Source organism: Apis florea, unplaced genomic scaffold (genome assembly GCF_048593485.1).
Source record: "Apis florea isolate Af1SG1 unplaced genomic scaffold, ASM4859348v1 contig_3081_pilon, whole genome shotgun sequence".
In the NCBI taxonomy this organism is placed as follows: Eukaryota; Metazoa; Arthropoda; class Insecta; order Hymenoptera; family Apidae; genus Apis; species Apis florea.
This window is the reverse complement of record NW_028256703.1, coordinates 4,947,464-4,969,223: the sequence shown is the minus strand read 5'-3', so window position 1 is coordinate 4,969,223 and position 21,760 is coordinate 4,947,464. Positions and strand designations below refer to the sequence as shown.

The window sequence follows — 21,760 nt, the reverse complement described above, 5'->3', positions numbered from 1 at the left end:
CTCTTGAAACGCGAACGAAAAATTATTCCGCGAAAATGATCGCGCAAAGACTTCCGTCCATAAATTAATTTTCCTCCCAACAAGTAATACGAAACAGAAACGGAAAGTAGCGGTAGATCTTTTTGCACGTTTTCCAAAGGGAATTAAGCCGTTTTTAATTAAGAGGAGAATTAAGCGCGCGGCAAAGCCACTTGTTACATCATTGCAAAACTTTGGGACGACATTTTTTTTTTTTTTTTTTTTTTTACGAACGCGCGTTCGGACGTTCCGTTTAACGAGATTATTAGTCAAAATTCGTGGAAAATATGTGCTGTAAACACAAGAAAAATCCAACTGAAATTTTTATTTCTCCACGTCCCGTCCCCCCCGTCCCGTGCTTCGTCGCTCGCGAAATCCTTTTTTTTCTCGGCAAGTTCCCGTCTTTTAATTCAGCGTCGTTGAATTTCAAAGAGAACGAGAGTTGCGAGGAAGCGGAGGCGCTGTACAAATCAATTTTGACGACTCTTTGAGCTACGGAAATGAACGTAAAGAAAAAGAAAAAAAAAAAAAGAAAAAAAAAAAGAAAGATGAGAGAAATAAGTAGCTTCTTCGAAAAAAAGAAAATGTCGGTCGAAAGTTACTAGAACTTAAGAGAAAAAAAAAAAAAAAAAGGTGCGAAAAAGATCAGTCCAGTAACTATATGCCCGTTTCCAGTAATGCCAATCAGGTATTGATGTATCGAAAATATCGACGTACTCGACGAGTTTGGACGACACGTGCACACGATTCTCTCTCGGATCGGGTAGACACACACACATCGTGATTATTCCTTGACGGCCAATATATATATATATATATCTCTCTCTCTCTATTATTCGTTTTAAGCGTTTTAAGATTAATCCTTAATTACGATGTATACGATATGTATATGAGCAAACAACATCAAAGCCCAGAGCTAAGAGCGTACGTGAAGAGCGCAGAGCATGTGAGCTTCTTCTCCATTGAGTAACGAGCGGAGAAAACGGGGGAGAAAAAAAAAAAAAGAAAGAAAGAAATTGTTTGGCTGTCGAGAGAAATTAATTTATGGACACGAAGTGTGATTCGCAAATCAGCATGCGGCATGATTCGTGTTAAGAGATGATTTGGGAGAACAATTCGGTCGGTACAGGCTCCCGACGTTCCTTTCCAAAGGAAACCGCGTTTCCAAAAAAAAAAAAAAACATCTTGTCTAAAACGTCGCGTCTAATCTTGTCTCGTCCTCCGGAGCCTGCCGAATTATTTTCGATGAAGGCACGTGACAAAGCGTTTCTTTTTTTTTTTCTTTTTTTTTTTCTTTTTTTCCCCTGCGAATAAATATTTCGATATCTTTCGTTATACACGATATACACACACACATATATATATATATACGCGAAACACGCGAATCGATAGCGCGACGTTGAACAATGAAAATATCGAGTGAAGAGCGAAAAAGAATTAGAATAAGAATAAGAAGAAGAATAAGAAGAAGAAGAAGAAGAAGAAAAGGAAGAAGGTTTTACCTGTTCTGGGCGATTTTCCTCAACGTGTCCGGGCTCCGTATCAGTTTGTCCAAAGTTTGCGTTAAATTGGCGAAAGTGGGGCGATGAGTTCGCTCCTTTTGCCAGCAATCGAGCATCAGCTGATAGATCGCCTCCGGGCAATCCATCGGCGCTGGAAGCCTGTATCCCTTCTCGATCGACTTTATCACGTCCTGATTGGACCAGTTCCAATACGGCCTCTCGCCGTACGACATCACCTCCCAACAAACGATCCCCATGCTCCACACGTCGGAAGCGCTGGTGAATTTTCGGAATGCTATCGCTTCCGGAGCTGTCCATCGCACCGGGATCTTCCCACCCTTTTGCCGCAAGTCAAATCACAAGTCAAGATGATTCGCGTTCGACTCGAAAGTATATGAAAAGAATTCCGCGTTGGAAGAGAAAAAAAAAGGGGGGGGGGGGTACGAGAAATAAGGCTTCACCACTTACCCTGGTCGTGTACGCTCCTTCCGTCGCGCTCTCGATCTCCCTGCTAAGCCCGAAATCGGCGATCTTGCAAACGAGGGCGGCGTTCACGAGCACGTTCCTCGCTGCGAGATCCCTGTGCACGTAGTTCATCTCGGCCAGATACTGCATCCCGCTCGCGATCCCTCGCAGCATGCCCACAAGCTGGAGCACCTGAAACTTGCCGTCGTTCGCGCGTAGGAAAGTGTCCAGGCTCCCGTTCTCCATGAACTCGGTGATTATCATCACCGGGTTGCTCTTGGTCACCACGCCCTGCAGGAATATCACGTTCGGGTGCTCGAACTGGCCCATGATCGATGCCTCGGTCAAGAAGTCGTTGCGCGCCTTATCCGCCGAGCCGGGTTTCAATGTCTTGATGGCAACGTCGATCTCTGTCCGACCGTCCGGCGGTAATTTCAATTTACCCCGACAAACGTCCCCGAACTCCCCTCCACCTGTGTCCAATTTCGTGTTTCGTACGAGACGAGGGAAAGGAAGAAAAGGAGAGAGAGAGAGAGAAAGAGAGAGAGAGAGAGAGAGAGAGAGAGAAAATTAACAATTAGCAAGCAAGATCGGATCGAGGAATTTTTCGCGTATACGCGCGTATTCTTCATTCAACGAGAGAGGAAAATGATGATCGTTACCTATGATCGCCTCTATCGTGATGTATCCCGCGTCGATCTCCCGCGCGAATTCTCGTACAGCTTGATTCGGGTCCTCGTACGTGTGAGGATCGACGTAACTTCTCGCCCCGCCACCGCCCGCGCCACCAGCACTCGCGGCGGCAACTCCCACTGCAGGTGTGAACAGCGGCGTGGTCACTGCAACGTCACCAAAACAGAGTTCATTATATTAACACGAGGGCCGGTGTGTTAAATTTTGACGGAATCTCGGAGCGTGAGAAATTAGCATCGTTCGCTCCGTGACTGTCAACCGTATCATCCCGTGAAAACACTCACACACCCTTCCTCTTTATACGAAAAAAAGATTTTTTTCTAAAATGCTCAAAAAAAAAAAAAAAAAAAAAAAAAAAAAACAGGGAGAGAGAAATACGCAGAGTAAGGGGGGCGGGGAAAAAAAAAGCTATATAATAAAAAAAAAAAAACTCTGTACAAAAAGCTTATCTTGTACGTTATCTCTCTAGAGCTTTCTCATTTTGAAATACTTCTAATATCATTACTCTCGAATGAAACAATTCTATCGCGACGACGAGATAAACAGACAGAACAATTATCTCTCTATTTTCTCTATCGTGAAATTGATTTTTCTGAAAATCGTTTTTCAAAAAAAAAAAAAAAAAAAAAAAGAAAAGAAAAAACGAACGAGGAAAGAAAAAAACAAAACGAAACTTCGACTAATACTTCCACTATGTATATACAAGAACGAAATCTGTGAAGAGGAATGAAAAAAGGAAAAGAAAAGAAAAGAAAAAAGAAAAAAAAAAAAAAAAAAAAAAGACAAAAATCGAGAGATCGCGCAAATGACTAATTTTCATGCCAGCGTAGAAATTCTCGCATGCCTAATAAACGCCAAACGATTTCAATTACGATGCAGCATCAGATTGAATGACGTTAGTCGTAGCGCGGTGGATGGAGCGCAAGAGGATGCCCCGGTCGAATCGAATTACTTCGTCGCCTGTTAATTTACATCCGCGAACGCATCTGCGACTACCGCTCTCTCTCTCTCTCTCTCTCTCTCTCTCTCTCTCTCTCCAAGAGCCAAATTAATTCGAGTTCCACCGAAACATCCGGTACATTTCGCCGCCGCGCTTCGACAGAGTACAGAGGAACGTTGTTACAGAGGAAACGTTGTTATTGGGGGGCAGGAAAATCGGTGGGCGGCTGAAAAAAAAAAAAAAAATGGAACGAATTCGAAGAGGGATGCGCAACGAGAATAAAGAAGTTTCATGCGTTTCTTTTTCTTTCTCTTTTTTTTTTTTTTTTCGTGCGTCTCTCATCTACCAAGTTGAAAAAAAAATTTAAGGGAAATTTAAGATACGTAGGAAGAGAAAGAGATAAGAAGAGAGGGAGAGAAAGAGAGAGAGAGAGAGAGAGAGGAAAGAAACGGATCGTGGTGCGAGCGAAAATAAAAAAGAAAAAAATAAGGGCAATCGTGTGTCGTGTAGCAATTTTTGAACGAGTGTATTCAAGTGTATTCAAGGATGGATCAAGAGCGTCGTTCGCGCGTTTTTCGACCGGTTTTTCTCGAACAAGTTTTATTGGGACTTACGCGAGGACTTGCTCTTGTTGTTGGTGTGGGTTGTCACAATCGGTGAACTGTCCATTTTGCAGTGCACTGTGAACAACACAACAACCAACACAACTAATTGAACAAACAGCAAACAAAAAAATAGAAGCGGTGTGATGTTCGATGAATTTAATTTTAATGACGCGCGAAACGAGCGGAGCCGCGAAAACGACGAAATTATTGAAATTATTGAATGATCGAAGGAAAAGAAGAAAAAAGAAAAAAAAGAGGGGGGGGGAGGGGGGAAGGGAAATGCGTTTCCGTTTCTTCTGTGATTGCTTTTATTCTCGTCTTATTCGCGTTGATTCAGCGTTGGTGTGAAAAACAAAACAAAACAAAACAAAACAAAACAACAGGACGAGGAAAAAACAAAAAACAAAAAAAAAAAAAAAATAAGAAATGCAATGATAACACACTAACAACATACAGCATGCAGAACATGTAATGACAACAACCGTACGTACGCAAGCAACAAAAGCACGTGCACGCACATCTTTCGCGCGTGTACTATCCTCCATACGCGTTGAAGAAAAACAATGTTGATCGACACGCGCAATTCCTGTTCCTGTGACAGGAATAACTGTGGAAAGTGTGGAAGGATGGTGCGTGTTCGTGCGCGAAAAAAAATTTGGAACGGCGTCAAAGAGATGCATTTTCAAGTTGCAAGGGGGTGCAAAAAGTTAACTACGTAAAAACCGAGTTCCTAGAAAAAAAACTTTGAGGCGTTGGAGAAGACTTACTGTAGGTCACAACTAGTCCTGTAGTAGCAGGCGATTGTGTACATTGTTTTCATTGGGTTTTTTCATGGATTTTTCATGGAGGCAGGTTCGATAGATTAGGGGAATCGCACATGAAAAGAAAGAATCGAAAGAATTTGGTTAGAACAAATATATGACAGTTTGACTAGTGGGCCAGATCTGACTATATTGAATTTTCGCAACGAGAAATCATCATCGTCTCTCATTCTTTTTTTTTTTTTTCTTTTTCTTTTTTCCCGCCCTGAAATCGATCGTCCGTAACTTTCGTCCCGCGAACGAAACTTTTCCTTTTCCTTTTCATCTAATCTTTCTTTCTTGCATAGAGACTTGCAAAGAGATCTCTAAAGTCTACTATACAGGTATTTGGCATAAAACAAGACATTATATCGTATCGGGGTATATACTGTATACATGAAGGGGGCGGGCTCACTTGCACTTGGATCTAACTGATGAGGGGGGTGGGGGGCGAGGCGGGGTTTGGTGATCGAAAAATATTAGTCGCAAGACACGAGGGCTTAGTAGTGAAACAACTATGAAAGTGACAGAGTGGGGGGGGGGGGCGGCGGGGGGGGTTAGTAGTAGTAATAATAATAAGTATAAGTAATAATAATAATAATAATAATAATAATAATAATAATAGCGATAATGAATTTATATACGTAAGAAAGAAAAAAAAAAAAAGAGAGAGAATGGAAGCCGAATCGGCAAACGTACCTTCGCCGTTTCTATACTCCAAAGTGTCGCAATCGCTCGGCTGTTTCTTGTTGCATTCGTCCGAGGCCCTGCTGCATCGAAATCATACCACATCAATAAAGTCGGATCAAACGGATTGTGACACGTGTAAAAGAATATATATAAATATATATAGTTAACACATTTCGTGTCTTTAATCTCCGCGCGATTCGTTTACCTTCTCAAAATCAAAACGGTCATGATGATGATGATGACGAGAAGAACCACCACAGCAACTATAGCTCCAGCTATGATCCTCACTTGCATATTGTCGTCCTCCCCGACGTAATCTAGGAAATAGGAGATAGAAGAATTGTTCAATAGCGCAACAATGGATGGATCGTTCAACGATTTTTCCCCGATTTTTGTAACACGCCTACCTAATCCCATAGCGTGAGGCGTCTTCTTGTAAACGACAGGCGTGTACTCGCCCCAACCTCGCGTAGTTTTCGCTCGAACTTGTATCGCGTAGTCCGTGGACGGTTTCAGGCCCTTGAACGTCGCCGACAATTCCGAGGTCTGGATGACGGTGGCGTTGGTCGCGTCGTCGTAACGCGGATAACACCTCACTGGAAAGTATCGTATCGATCGAGAATTCGAGGGATCGGGAATTCGCGTTCGATTTTTACCTTCGTATCTTTCAACCAGATCGCTGTCCCCGCCTTCGGTTATCGGCGCGTCCCAACTGATGCTCAATTCGGAACTCTTCACGCTCGTGATCCTCACGTTGCTCACCAAACTGGGCACGCTTGCATCCGTGGTCACGGTAATGTCCACGTATTCCGACTTGCCGGCCAACGCCGAGACACCGTTCTCGGCGAACACTTGGAATCGATAAGTGGTGACCGCGTTCAATCCGGTTATCGTGATCTTCGTGTCGTTGAAAACCTCCTGAACGAAAGGGAACACCGTTCAATCCCACGATCCACACACACACACACACACACACACACACACGCGCACGCGCGCGCGAGAAAGAACGAGAGAAAGGAAGGCAAAAAAGAACGTACGGTGTTGGGAATGTATTTGACACCCATGCTACAAGCGTCGCAGACCACCCTGTAAGTCGTATCCGTCCTGCCGCCGAGCATGTGAGGCGCGTTCCAAGAGAGAAACACGGTGGACTGGTCGACGAAGTTCACGGTCAAATTTTGCGGGGCCGACGGTGGTTCTATGGAAAACCAAGAAAACGATTAAACGATCGAAATGGATCGGTAAATAAGAAAGAAAGAAAGTAAACGATAACAACTCACGCGTGCAGGGCATTTTCTTGGGATCCTTCTCGGCCCTGAAGTAGCCTGGATCGCAACGACACTCCGTGAACCCGTAATCGGACGATTTGCTGTGCGCCGGGCAAGCCTCGCAACTGTGCGATCCCGCCTCGTGTTTGAATTTACCGATCGGGCACTCGGTGCACTCTTGCTTCTCAACGTCGGCCTGATATCCCGGCTTGCAGTGGCATCCGCCGCTGGGCAGGTACCACTTGCCGTCCCCCTTGCAGAGGAAGGTGGGCTGCTCGATCACAACGGCGTTCGCCACGCAGGTGCCGATCGTTTGCTCGATCAGCGCCACCTCGCGGCCGGTCGGCGTTGCGGGGAAGTGCGCGAAGTTGACCGAGATCTCCGGGCAGCTGATGTAGTAAACTTTGATGGCAAGGATCGAGATGCAAGCGCCCTGGTCCCTGAACGCAAAGTAGACGCCCTTCTTCGTCACGGGGATCGATTTCACCTCCGTGTTTATCACCACCTCGGTGTTCGTGTTGAACCTTCCCTCGCCTGCGGCTATGCGCCCTGCGGATACGACACGAGTGGATTATTTCGACAGTTGAACAGGCGATGGATAAGCAAGTAAATAAGTGGGGGATTTGGCCGAGCTTACCGATCAACTTGTAACTGTCCGTTTCCCACGGGGGCGGCTCCTTGGTGGCCACGTCGAACTCGTAGTAAAGCAGGCTGAACGTCTCTTTGCAACTGAGCGCGTTTCCTGGGAACAGGGAGCAGTCGCGGGTGGTGAATTTGATCTCTATGTACATGCGGTTCGCCGGTCCCCTCTCGATGAACGGGGTCCACAGCCAATTGTTCACGTTGTTGTACGCCACGTCGCAGACAACGTAACTCCGCCAATTGATGCCCTTGTCGAAGTTGGTGAACGACTCTTCCACCCACTGCAATTCAACAGGGACGATCTTAATTTTCCACGATTCGTTGATTAACGAAACGCGCATGGAGGGAGAGAGAGAGAGAGGAAGGAAGGAAGGAAGGAAGGAAGAGATCTCCCTCGTTTCTCCCTTCTCTCCCAGACAAATTTGTTCGAATAACGCGAATCTCCTTTCCTTCGAGAGGACCCTCGAGAAAGTGAGCAAGAGAGAGACACGTTGGTGTTTGCGTTTGGATTACGCGAGATTTCACCGAGTCAGCATCCACGAAATCAGCTTTGCTCCCTCTCCGTCCGACATTTCTTGGCCTTCGAGGTCCTTTCGCCATTTATTTACAGAAACAACGTTGGAGAGAGAGAGAAAGAGAGAGAGAGAGAGAGAGGGAAAAGAGAATAGAGACGCCTCGATTTCCAGACACCGATCAGCCGAAAAGGAGGGGGAGGTCGATCACTCGTCCGTCGACGTACGGAGGTATATGTCCTCCCTCTGGACGAGGAGAGGGCAGGGCAGGTCGTCGACTCGCGACAAACAGACCGCAAGGAATTACCGGCGCGCGTTACCATTAGTTTTATTGCCCCCCTCGGCTTGGACTCGTCCCGAGAGAGACCGCAAAAAGTTCCGACCGGGCAAGAAGGACCCCGTCCTCGTCGTCGTCATCGCCGTCTTCCTCCTCCTCCTTCTCTTGCTTTGGAAACCATATTCCATCTCTCTCTCTCTCTCTCTCTCTCTCTCTCTCTCGATAGAGAGGGCTACGTAGGTAAGAAGGGGGGAGGGAAAAAAAACGGGTAGATCGAGAAGATCAGCCTTCTTAACCAGAAGATTTTCTTGCGGACGTGTTTCCGGCAGGGAGGCCGCAATAAATTCAGCCGTACGGTTCAGCCTCGGTGGCGCAAACAGAGATTATTACGATGGAGGAGAGGAGAAACAGGAGGGAAGAAGAGAGAGGAGGAAAAAAAGGATTTCGTTTCGGTAGACGGGCGAAACGAAGGTCGAAACGGAGCAAAACCGTGCGGCGGATCGGGAAAATTTGCGGTGGGTTTCGAGCCGATTGTCCGCGAGACGGACTGAAACGGCGACTTTGGCAGGTATGTTCGTTCGGCGCAGCGAGGGGGGAGGGGGAAGCGATGAGCGTGGCGATGGTGGCGACATCGCGCGTACGCCATCAGAGGAGCGAAGAGAAAAGTCGCGGAGATGTTATTTCGACGCCTACGCGCCAGTTTTATCGCCTGGGAAATTGCGTTAGGACGGTAAATTTCAACCAGCCTCCCTCCACCGCGCTCTATCTTTCCGCGCCGCTTTCACTTTGCTCGCTTCGTTCTTTCGTCGCACGCACTGACTAACTCGGCCAACCGACGAAAAAAAGCGATTCCGTGCGGAGCGGTTGGTTGGAACGGCGGGCGGAATTTAATTGGTTTCTCTTTTGTATCGGCGCCGTGCCGATTCTTCGGGGATTTTTCCTCCCTCCGCGTGAAGTTTCGCGGGGAGAAAAAGGAGGAGGAAGAAAGAAAAGAATGACAGATCGATCAAGCTGGCAAGCTGTTTCTTCAATCTCTCCCTAAGCGGTGGAGAGATTTTACGAAACGAAATTAATTACGCCACTTGACGCGTTTCGCGGCACGTAGCCGCGTGCAAGATTACATTACAACAATCTCGCGCAACGTGACTTTTGCCGTCCTTCGATTCGCCCCTTCTCGATCGTTATCGTTACGGGTCGAGAGATGTGCACGATTTATTTTGAAAATTCTTCGTTTTCGAGATCAATTCCGAAAAATATTCCCACAGCTTTTCGAATCGGTCCGCGTTTCAATGGCCACCGATATTTCCGCTCCACTGCCGCCATTTTCGTCGAGCGGACGTAAATACAAGCATCGCGGTATCGATCGATCGTTGTTAATCCCCTCGAAAATTATGTCGAAAGCGGCGGCTATCCTTCCAATCCTTTCCACGGATTAACGATTCGTTCGGGGATTAAAAATGGGGATTAAATTTTTTTCGAAACGTAGTATTTTCGAGCGAGAAGATATAACCATCCATCGATATGGAAGAAGAAGAAGAAGAAGAAGGAAGAGGAAGGGGAAAAAAGTTTCGTTCCGCGTTGTTATTCGTTTCCGCGGCAATTCGATGAAATTAAGAATCGCCGCTACCCGAAACGAGGCGAAACGTCTATCGATAACATAGAGATAGACCACTTCACTCCGTTTTCTATTTCTTCGATCCGGCGTGTACACTCCGTGCAAATAGACGCCGGGATAAAGCCAATAAAGCCTGTGGAAACGAAGCGAGGAAGGGGGGGGGCGTGTACGAAACGATTCCTCCTCTCCTTTCTCCCTCGACCGACCGTAATATCGCCACCATAATCGCAATTCCGATGGTGTAGCAGCCAGAGAGGAGGAGGGGTAGCCAAGACTTAGAGGGTGGACCAAGTTTCGGTCTAGCTATCTAGTGGAGGGCTCGTGGATCTTAATATATATATATATATCTCGCGCATCCCTCGCCCTTGGGGTTGGCAGCACGTCGAGCCCGCACGTACCACCCTCCTCTCTTCCACCCGCTACGTGCATCACATTTCTCCACTCCGTTTCGACCGTTTCGGAGGCGGCCGCGGGCTACGAATCGCGAAAGTTAAATTAACTCGACGCCAACTTGTACGAGCGTCGGAGATTCGATCGAGCGGAATTTTTTTTCCTCCTCTCTCCTTTCCTCGAGGATGCCATATCCCCGTTCGAAGACGAGGAGCTCAGTGGTGGATCGCAGACGTGGTTCCTTCTCATTTTTTCCTTTTTCTTTTTTTTTTTTTCGGAGAAGGTGGATTCGTTCGATCCCGGGAAGAAGGGTCGTCGTGGCTGACCGGATATACGCGTTGCAAGGATCGTCTATTCGCCGCCGATACGAACGGCATTTAAGGAACGGCGCTCTTACTCTCGCCCGAGATTTCTCTTCGGATGAGGGAAGGGAGGAGATATCGTCGAGGGACGAATTGTTCTCTTCTCTCGATTTATGAATTCACGAAAAAGATTCGCGATCAATCGGATTCTCCATTTGGCGAAAAAAATACAATTATCGTTTCGCGCGCCCCATAATGAGGCTAACCGGCGTCGTAATATTTCGAGTTAACTCGGCGTGTCGTCGGAAGGGCTGAACGCGCCCTCCCCCTTCCGACGACGAGACGACGGCACGTCACGAGGAGGGCTGCTCGGCCGCGAGGGGGCTGAAAACTCGACTGTACGTAGGACCGTACTAGCCTCCACAGCGTTTCCCAGACACCACCAATTCTCTCTTTCTCGAGGAGGATTCTCGAAAAACGTACGCTCAGCAACGCAATTTATCCCGACGTCGGAAACCACGGGCCGGTCGGTTGGCCAACAACAGACAGACAGGCGGCCAGGCCAAGCCAATAAAACGAGGAACGACGACGACGACGACGACGACGACGACGACAAGAACGAGGCTCGGCCCAACATCGGGAGTGTGAATGGAGTCTGGTCCAAAGATATCCCCCGATACTATTTCGAGACGGCGACGAGCGTTGGCGCGCGAGGGGCGTAGCCGGGCAATGATCGTGAGGCAGACGAGCTGGCACGTTTCTCCATCTCCGAATTGCCGTCTCTTTCTGGATGTAATTCCTGCCCCCTTCCCCCTTCGACCCCTCGTTCGTTGATCGAGAAGGGAAGGTGGGACCGATCTTATGCTAATTCGCGATATTCGTCGAGACGAGAGGAGGGGAAGGAAGAAAAGAAGGAAGGGAAAAATCGTAATCACGAATTAGGACGAGGGGGCGAGGGTTTAATATATCGAAAAGGATCGGACGCCCCCTGGACCTGTCAGTTTGACGTATCGCGCCAGTATCCTAGGAATCCATTATACACTCGATTACTCGCGCGTGACAGCACGCGAATCGAGGCATCTGTCGCCCTCCAATGCGCCATCGATATCCCCAACGCGACATACGCTGCGTCGTTCGTTCGAATTCGACGCACAGCATTTCGCCCACAGTTTTGCCAGAGTTTTAAAACGGACGCTCCTTTCCTGGCAGTGGAATTTTGGAGAGGAAGCTGGAACTTGAAGATCGCGAAAGGGAAACGCGAGAGAGGCGTTTCGTTTCGTCAGGCGTTCGATCGATCGATTTGGTTAATGATCGACTCGTCGGACGACTCGTCGAGCCACGTGCGATAATAACGGACGTCCAGATGGTACGCGGCGAAACGATCTCTCCACCTGCAGCCTTTCCTCCTCTACGCTCCCATTGTGCGGCTCTCCCTCTCTTTCGCGCTCGTCGTGTCATCGCTTCGACCTTTGACGCCTCGAGTTATTCCGAATCTCGGTGAAACAGTCGAGTTTCGAAGGAAACTCGTCGACATCGGCACGACGACAAATTAACGAGTTAAAATTAAAAATATCCCAATCATGATCCCTCCCTCTCGATGCAAATATTTTTCCAGACCAATGGCGAGCCAATGCCAAAATCTCGTTTCGCCTCGTCTTGGAAAGATATCGTTAAAAGAGAAAGAAAACAAGGTGGGCGAAAAGGTGGGTGAGAAGAATGGCCATCCCGACTGGAGAAAATCGAGTTTCCACTTCGAGTCTCGCTTTCCCTTTCTCCTGGAGGGGGGGTGGCGTCCGACGCTCTCGGCCGAAAGCCTCGCCATCTTTATCGCAGTAACGAAACTGTGTTTACGATAATCCAACAATGGAACAACGTGGGTAACGACTGAGGGAGAGAGAGAGAGAGAGAGAGTCGCAATGGCCCGCGGCTACGCCTAGCAAGAAAGCCGCGAGAAGAGGGAGAGAAGCCGGGACACGGCGAGGGTCTTTTCCTCTCCTCTCCTCTCCTCTCTCTTTCTCCTCCCAGACTTTCGGCTCCCGAATCTTAATTAGGAATTTCACGAGCAGGGCTCGAGCACCCCCACGTTCTCGTTCCAAGGAAAACGGAAGGGGACACCGGGTGAAGAAAAAAAGAGAGAGAGAGAGAAGAAAAATAATGCCGCCTCGGCACCCCGTTCGATCGGCAACGAGATAACCCGCTTCTTCGAGATAGCACACAGCCACCGGCCGGAGGGAAAAAACGTACGAGGGGTTCCCTCTTGAGTCGATTCTCCTCCTCCGTTTTATATTCAAGAGTATCGTTCCAATTCGGCCCGAGCGAGGAAACTTTGATAATTATAACAACGATTCGCGTATAGGAACGAAAGAAAGGGATTTTAAGAATCGAGTCTCGGAGAATCAGAGAACCTCTGTTCTTCCTACGGCTTCGGGGCTCTACTTTATGTTACGGATTCCTCGAGCAGCAACCGTTACACACCGCCAGTTTCCCGAGGGGGCTGGCAATTTCCTTTCCCGACGTCTTTGCTTCCAACACCAACTTTTCGACAAGAATTAATTCGACGATTTACGATCATTCTCCTCGTGGAAAAGAGGATTGACCGACCTCTTTTTCTCTGTCTGTCCGCGAGAGATCGAAATTTTCGAAGCGAAGGAAATTCTCGACGCGTGGATCTTCGAAACTCCTCTCGCAACCTCTTTTGTCCTTTTATACCTTCTCTCTCTACCCACGTCTTTCACCCGTCTCGATTCGCGCCACTCTACGAGTCTCGTTATCCGCTCGATCTCGCGCTCGCGAAATTCTCTCGCCACGGAAAGACGCGCGTGGCGCCGCCGCGATCTCAACTGGAAGCGCGGTAAGCCGCGCGCGCGCGAGCACACTTCGCCGAACGTTCACGGGAACGCGGGGAGAGAGAGGAAACGCGACGAGCCACTCGACGACGACTCGTGTCAATAAACAGTGTGTCTCTCTCTCTCTCTTCTAACGACGCGGCGCGGATGACAGATATACGGGGATCCGAAGCCGCGCGAAAGAGAAAGCTAGCGGCCCGCTCGAACAAAGAGAATGAAAAAAAACAGCTAGGAACGGGGCGGGAGAAGAAGAGAAGGACAAACGAATAGAGAGAAGAGGGAATAAGAGGAGGAAGGAAAGAAGTAGTAATAAAAGGCAGGGAAGAGAAGAGAAGAGAAGGAAAGGACTGACGGTGCAGGCAACGGCCTGGCAGAAGCCCCGAAGGCCGTTCACATGAATACCAGTCTTTCCATTAGTACTCGAACGGAGGAGCTCTGCCCGATGCATGATCGATACTCGCAGATCCAATCTCGCTCCGGTCTCGTCCAATCGCGATCAAGGACCACCGCGAGCTTACGACGTAACCGAGCTATCTATCCTAGTTTCTCCCCCTCGTCCTTCTTCCCCGTCTTCGCTATTTTCCATCCTCGTAAACGATATATGATAAAACGTTGACCGGCAACTTTTAAAACACGTCGTTCACGAGTGGGGGGGGGGGGGAACGGAAACGTCGCGTTTACCGGTGGAGAATCGGTGGAGAAGCGAGCGGAAAAAAAAGTATTACAGTACTCTCCGCTAGGTAGGTAGGCGAGGAGGAGAAGAGGGTAATTACAGAGTGGTGGCGAAAAGCAGGGCACGGAATGTCTCGAAATACCGAGTGGACGGTAGTTTCTACTTTATCTCGGCAGTTCTACCATTTTCCATCCACCGCGCCGCGCCTCTTCTCGCCAGGCTTGGAATATTAATGTCCCTCATATTTTATAGAAACCCGCTCGGAGAGAAGGACGCACCATCCTCCTCCCCCGCTCGTAAAGGGCTAAGAATATATATATGTGCGCGCGCGCGCGCGTGTGTGTGTGTAGGTACGCGCGTAGAGTGTGCGCGAGCTCGGTAGATCTTTATCCGCGGGGACAATGACAAAACGAGGAAAGATCGGGATGCCTAGAGAAGTTAATTCGGTTGTCGCGGATTCGTTTCTTCTCTCCTCCCTCTTATCACCTCCCGCCACTTTTTATTCTTCACCACGATTTCTCTCTAACCCTCCTCTCTCCCTCCGGTGTCGTAAGATAATTTTAACGAGCGCCGCATTCCCTCCCCCAAGAAATGACTGTTATCGCGGATCAGAGAAGAAGAAAAGAAACGAAACGAAACGAAAGGATTTTTTTTTTTCTTCGATATTCTATTTTCCGCTCATGAATCGTTAACCAATTTCCTCGATCTTCTCGATCGATATATAGATAGTCTCCGTCCAATTTAATTTTCCTCTAGTTCAGCGACCGGATCGTGTTCCTTACGGAATTACGTTCATCCGTAATCGCAATCGCGCGAACGGATAACGAGGTCCCTTCCGGTGCGCGAAGATCGAATTACGAATCGCTTTGTCACTACACCCGGCCGAGAGGGAGAGGAAGAACTCGGACTCGTCCGAAGAAAATTTCTCATCGGAATCCTATCGGTTCTCGGACGAGAGACGGAAGAAGAAGAAGAAGAAGAACAGAAAGAAGAAGGGAAGAACAAATTCTTTCGGGATAAATCGAAAGGGCGTCCCTCTCCTCTCCCCTCCTCCCACCCGGCAGAGAAGAAACGCCAATTTCGTAGGTGGTGTCGTTGATCCGACACGCATTCACCCTCGCCGAGGTTTTCCAAATTGACTTTCGCCCCATCTCCTTCCCCGCCGTAGGAGGCGCGTAAATTTTTCGTATGCGTGGCTCGTTCCGAGGGAAAACTCGGAGCAACAATGCGACGAGATGAATCATCGATTCCAGTTAAACCATCACCGCACGTACGTGGTGGTGGTAGTGGTTAAGGTGTGTTTGTACCATAGCTTCGAGGGATCTCGTGGTGGCAGTTTGGTCCTTTGAGGGGACCGAACGTACCGCGGTGCCAATCCAACCGGTACTGGACCGACCCTTCGACAAATTGCCAATCTCTCTCTCTCTCTCTCGAGGGATACGTCGACTCGAGTGTCCTCGGTTAACGTTACGTTTCGATCGTTGTTTCCTTTGTCCTCCCGATATCCACGAGTTCGAGTGAAAATTTTTCCAACGCCGATCGATCGATCGATCGATCACGCTTTTCCAAGGAGGGGGTTGCGCGCATTTTTCCGAGCGACGAAAATTAGATTACCTTTCCCCTTCCCTCCCCCGTAACTCGGGTGTAGGCGAGGCGAGGCGAGGCAGAGGCGGCGCGTTTCAACCCAGCCACGACCAGCGCTCGGGTTTCAATTCAATTCCGGACGACTGTTCACCGACCGTTTCGCTAGTTTTTCTCGTTGCGCTCCAACACCGGAACTTTTTCGAAGGGTCTACCGCCGTGCTCCCACGTGACCTCACGGTTGATTTAACCACTCTCTTCTCTCTCTCTCTCTCTCTCTACATATATATATACTCCCTGTACGTATCCATTTATCCAGCTACCCTTCTCTTCTCTTTTTTCAAGGAGAAAGAGAGAGAATACCGTGCGCCGGTATCGCACCCGCGCTTCTTCTCTCCTCTCCCCCCCCTCCTTCCTTCGATTCTTCCCCTCGTGTCCCTTTCTACTCGCCTTTCTTTCGCCCGTCTTCCCCACGGGCAACGTGGTCACGTTCCAGTCGCTATGGAAACCGGGCCGAATCGAGATGGGAAACCTCACCCCCTCCTCCTATTCTCTCCCTCCCCTTTCCTACTACTCTCCGGTGCGCTCCTCTCGCTGCTTCTCCTCGTCACGTATTCGACTCGTATTCTCTCTCTCTCTCTCGCGCTCCCCCCATCTTTCTTTAATCCAACCGGCATGCCAGCCCGCGCTGTCCTTCTCTTCTCACCCTTCCAGTCGTCTCGTTAGTTTAACCCACGCGCGCCGAATCGTAATGGGAAACGTACAGATGCATTAGGAGAGGCTTTGCCTCCTCCTAGATACCCAAGGGTGCGCTCTCTCTCTCTCTCTCTTCCTTTCTTTCTCCCTTCTCTCTCCGAGTTTAAACGGTTCGCACCACGAGGAAGCGAATCGAAGATTAAAGAAAAATCGCAATCAAGGGATTTTTGAATACGTAATCGAAAAATCGTTGCCGTTGCTCTTATAATAATAAATCTTAGGGCAGAGGGCGTTGTTTGAACGACTGCCGTTCCTTCGGAATATCGGCGCCAACGAAAAGCCGAAATTAAATCTCGATCCATTCCGTGACGCGCATAAAATTCACGCGGTGGTTCACGTGGCGGGAGATGGAGAAGGCCGACCGTATTTTCTGTCCATCCATTTAACTCTCCACGCGTGACTGTCCTTCTATCCTTCGCAGAGACGACTCGATTCGAATCCCTCGCGCGGATCTTATTAATTTCGTGGAAGCACGAGAGAGAGAGAGAGAAAATTTCGGGAAGGTTGAATTTTATATTCGCTCGAGGGGGTGGTTTGCACGCTTTGTGGAACTCCGTCCACCTTGTCCTCCTTCCCTTTGTGTGCCTCCTCCTCTTTGGGAAAGAGCCGTGTGGATTCCTTTTCCTTTTTTTCTTTTCCCCCGTCATTTTTATGATTTTAATTCCTGGATATTACTTTCCAGGTTTAACAAAAGGGTTCCGCTTCTCCTCGATTTTCGAGACGTTTTGGGGAGAAGTTCGCCTTTCGGAAGAAACGCGGTTCGTATGGGATACGAAGAGGTGTGGGTGTTCGAGGCTGAGATCATTTCTTTAGAAAAAGAAAAAAATCTTCGAAAGACAAGGTATAATTATATTATATATTAGACCCATATATTCTTATTACACGCGCAACAACAAATATAGGCGACAAGTGGCAGATCCATCCAAACCAGGATTACGTATCGAGGACTGTTTCGAACGATGTAAAATTCTAAATCTCTTTATAATCTTTGTTTTTTTTTATATATATATATATATATATACTTTATACTTTATCGGAGCATTTATTCCCGTCACTCTCCATTACTCTCCAATTTAGAAGTTAGTTTTACTTATTTTTTTAAAAATTTTTGAAAAATCGAATATTTTTTTCAACTTTAAAACGGCAAGTAATTAATATATATTCCCAGAAAGACGTTTTCAGATGTATTGATCGGAAAATGAAAAATAATTCCGAGTTGATCTTAGCAATGATCTTCTTAAATATGAATGAACAAGGAGTGCAAAAGGTTAAAAAAGGGGGCAACCACTGGAGATCGACACGCATCACCCAAGTTTCTAGGCAGCGAAGAAGAAGGAAGAGATTTAACGAGATTGGATTCTCCCGACCGATCCATTCGTGGAAAAAGAAAGATTTTCCTTCGTAGAGAGGAGAGAAGACGACACAGGCGAAGAAATTTTTCATCGACGAATAAAAGACGACTGGAAAATCGAGCTCGATCTCTCCGCAACAAGATCGTAATCCCACGTCTCGTCGTTGCGTGCGATATACGGTTCGCGCGGTTCGTTGAATCGTGTCGGGCGAAGAAGGAAGAAGTCTTTCGAATCGCTCGATCCGCTTTCATTCGAACCTCGGCCGATCGATCGGCAGAAAACCGTCCGCCTTCCTCCCCCTTGATTAACGCGCCCGATCCTGCCTTCGCGCGGACGAAAAAACGACAAGAGAATATTGCTCGGAATAAAGCTCGAGCCAATTAGACACGTTATTTTCGTTAAAAAGCAAAGCTGAGAAGCATTTATATTTTTCCCTTTTTCTCTTTTCCTCGAGTCGAAGAGGAATTCGAAGGGGAGTGTGGAGAGGGAAGCACGTGTCCCGACGAATCGTTCGACGAGTGGCCGTGATTTAAAAATTAAATCTTAATCAAGAGGATATTCGGCCCACACGCTTCGAGAACAATCTTGCTCCCAACTTGTCCGGGAGCGGAGCGTAATAAACGCAGCGTAGATTGGTCCTGTGCTCCATTTTCCTTCCCCTCCTCGAAGTCTCGCCTTCTTGAAATATCTCGGCCAGTTAAAACGCTATCACTTCTAATAAACGGTCCTACGTTTCGTTCCCCTTCCCTTCCTGATCTATCGTTAAATCCGACGAGACAACAACGCGTGCCGACGAGGTGTGCGTGCAGGGGCGGCGAAAAGAACGAGGGGGAGAAAGATACAAAGAACCCCTGTTTTCTCTCTCTCCCTCTTTTTTCTCTTCTCTTTTTTTGTAACCCGCGTAACGAAAGGGGATCGACACCAACTCTGCGTTGATTCGGATGTCGAGATCGAGAGATAGATCTAGCTAATAGACGCGAGAGGATCGCTAACTCGAAACGTCTTCCTTCGCGAATAACGGAAGAAAGGACCCTTCCTTCTTCTTCTCGTTCCTTCGAAACAAGTCGTGTCTAAACCATATTCCAGGTGTCGAAAAGGGGATATTTTCGCGTTACGAAATAATAAGCGCGGCGAGCATCGAGAAAGAAAAAGTGTGTGACGGATGGCGTCGGAGGGGTAAGCCTCACCTATGCTCGGAAGGAGGAGGAAGGAAGGGGAGAGGAGGATTAATTGCCGGGGGATTAGCATTAATTTCGTTCCACGAGCGACGACCAGTCGCTGGTCGACTTGTTTGCCGGCCGACGATGAGAGCGAAAACACGGAATTCGGCGGGTATCTCGGTGTGAATGGAGGAACGCTCTCCTCCTTGTTTCCTCCTCCCTCCACCCTTGCTGCGCGAGATCCGTTCCAAACGAATCGAAAACCAACGCTGGATCGAAACTTATTTTTCTTTTCCCTTCTCCACGCCCTCCCCCGGTAATTATCACGGTAGCGCCGCTTCGAGGGCGACATTAGATTTACGACACTGGCGCGAATTCCGCCAATTTACCACGTTGGAAAAACGGGAAGAGAAGAGAGAGAGAGAGAGAGAGAGTTGGAAGGAAGGAACGTGGATTCCTTTACCGCTACTACCAGGCAGCCAGATAACGATTAAACGGATCGCGCAGAAAACGGTCGACTTTTAACCAACGAATTCTCGCCCTGAAATTTCCTGATTAGAAAAATGGGGGATCATCGACGCGCAACTTTAACGCTAAACTTACGCGGTCGAATTGATCAAACTACCTTTCGCTTAACGACTATCTGAACGAGGTGCCGCGTATCGTATGGTATGACGAGTTGGAGTTATTGCACATCGAGTATCTTTCTCTCGAAATCTTAATATAGAAGATATTAAAATCATTCTTTCTAAAGGATAAAAAATATAAAATATTCCATAATATATCCATTCTTATAAATCTTGGACTCTATTTATATAACGCATAAATCTTCCTAACGCGTATAAATATTAATGATTTAAATATTGCACGAATAAATAAATGTAAATATACTAAATCTGTAAATCCTAAAGAAACTATTCTTATATGATAAAACCCAAACTTGACTCGTAGAGTTGAGTAAGCAACAATTTTTTTTTTTTTCTAATCTAATTCAAAATTAGTAGTATCGTGGTAGCATCGTATATTTCGATCATCAATTTTTCAATAAAGCAACCGATCTTTCTCGTGCACACTTTTCGTTAAACGTATTTAAACCTATCACAGTTATCACAGTTCTATCAAACTGTTCCTAAAATATGCGTGCAATATATTTTTCAAAGTATTATTTACTTTTACTTCTTTTCCTTTCCAAGAAATATTTCTACTTCGTGTTGCCCGCCTTATTACCAGAAATAAGTGTACAACAATTGTCGATAAGTTTGGTGTTAACTTCGAGTCTCGTCTCTTCCGCTTTCTTACTTCGACGAGGGGGGGGGGAGGAGAGAGAGAGGGAGGGATTTCGTTTCCCTGGCGACGGGAAGAGCCGCGGCGGTACACGGTCGGTCGGATAGTCACGAGAGGACAGGATGAAATAAAGGAGCGACGATGCGGATCACGCGACAACGCGATCCGGAGGAGGGAAGGATCCAGAAGGATCGTACATCTATCGAGTGTCTCGATAAAACGTCCCGGCTCATCGGCTGCGACGCGAGCAAGGAGGAGGAGGAGGGAGAGACGGGACGAGCGAGTCCTTGCGATCCTCCTCCCTTCCTTCTCAGCGTTGATGCTTTCGTATCCATTAAATCCGCGTATCCTTTTTTCCACGGCTGCATGTTACACGCGCGCGCGCATGGAGAGAAAAAAAAGAATCAATCACCGATGCATCGCGATTAATGTTATCGCGTCACGAACGTGCCGGCGACCGAGCCGCGTGTGTAAATCGATGGACGCGTAATAAACGCGTGGAAAAATAACGAAGGAGATGGACGGACGTTCGATGGATTCCGCGTGGAGAAGAAGAAGAAGAAGAAGAAGAAGAAGAAGAAGAAGAAGAAGAAGAAGAAGCGGAGGATAAAAAGGAAAAGGAAAGGAAAGAAGCCTCTCTCTCTCTCTCTCTCTCTCTCTCTTACTTTGGTGCCGCGGAAGATTCTTAACGACGCAATCACGGGATAGCTTTTGGCCGTGATAAAAATCCGTGGGTGAAACGACGCCGAGCCACAAATCAGCAAACAGATGCGTAAGCGCGACACCTGGGTCAGGAAGGGCCGGTTACGAGCATCGATCCGACGACTCTCCCCGTCCACGATTTGGGACGACGAGCCTCCCAGAGTGTCCCAGGATATTCTCCTTCTCTCTCTCTCTCTGTCTCGCGTAATTGCGTACCAACCCATCCCAACCGCGAAGAAGGAGAATGGTTGGATGGTCTGATCTTTCTTTTTTTCTTTTCTTCTCTCTTTTCTTCTTCTTCTTTTTTTTTTTTTTTGTCTTTTACCGCCTCTCACCGTTCCTCTCGTTTATGGATAATCGCATTTGCGGGACGGTTAAAGGCGATCCTTTGATCACCCTGCGTTCCCGTTAAACCGAGAAAATACCGACGTTTATTACTCGCTCCTCTTAATTATTCGTCGAATCTTTTCTTTCCACGAGAGAAAAAAAAAAAGATCTTCTTTCTCCGTTTAAACGTTATGTTCGCTCGCGAGATCGTTGCTCCGCGGATTGGACTCTCGCCTCTTAAACTTATCGCGCTATTCCAGATTCCAATCTCGAAAGAAAGGAGATGCACGAGTTGTTGTACGTTTCCTTCTCTTTTACGAAGCGATTATCGAAGAAGAAGAAGAAGAAGAAGAAGAAAAG

At 47.7% G+C, this 21,760-nt stretch overlaps 1 protein-coding gene across 12 annotated transcripts in view; it reads right to left on the bottom strand.

Annotated features, from left to right (window-relative positions):
- Window positions 1–21,760, bottom strand: part of Eph (Eph receptor tyrosine kinase) — a 53,549-nt gene that overhangs the window by 11,023 nt on the left and 20,766 nt on the right. For 3 of the 12 annotated variants that reach the window (XM_086909066.1, XM_086909072.1, XM_086909069.1), the window contains exons 3-14: window positions 7,619–7,904; window positions 6,994–7,530; window positions 6,751–6,911; window positions 6,370–6,631; window positions 6,121–6,309; window positions 5,919–6,030; window positions 5,723–5,793; window positions 4,991–5,008; window positions 4,233–4,298; window positions 2,648–2,824; window positions 1,989–2,458; window positions 1,521–1,858 (exon numbers count right to left, since the gene is read on the bottom strand). In XM_086909066.1, coding sequence (XP_086765192.1) covers window positions 1,521–1,858; window positions 1,989–2,458; window positions 2,648–2,824; window positions 4,233–4,298; window positions 4,991–5,008; window positions 5,723–5,793; window positions 5,919–6,030; window positions 6,121–6,309; window positions 6,370–6,631; window positions 6,751–6,911; window positions 6,994–7,530; window positions 7,619–7,904 — 2,687 coding nt within the window. The remainder of the gene's footprint in view (window positions 1–1,520; window positions 1,859–1,988; window positions 2,459–2,647; window positions 2,825–4,232; window positions 4,299–4,990; window positions 5,009–5,722; window positions 5,794–5,918; window positions 6,031–6,120; window positions 6,310–6,369; window positions 6,632–6,750; window positions 6,912–6,993; window positions 7,531–7,618; window positions 7,905–21,760) is intronic. The other 9 variants (XM_086909074.1, XM_086909077.1, XM_086909070.1 and 6 more) reach the window with 8 other exon arrangements.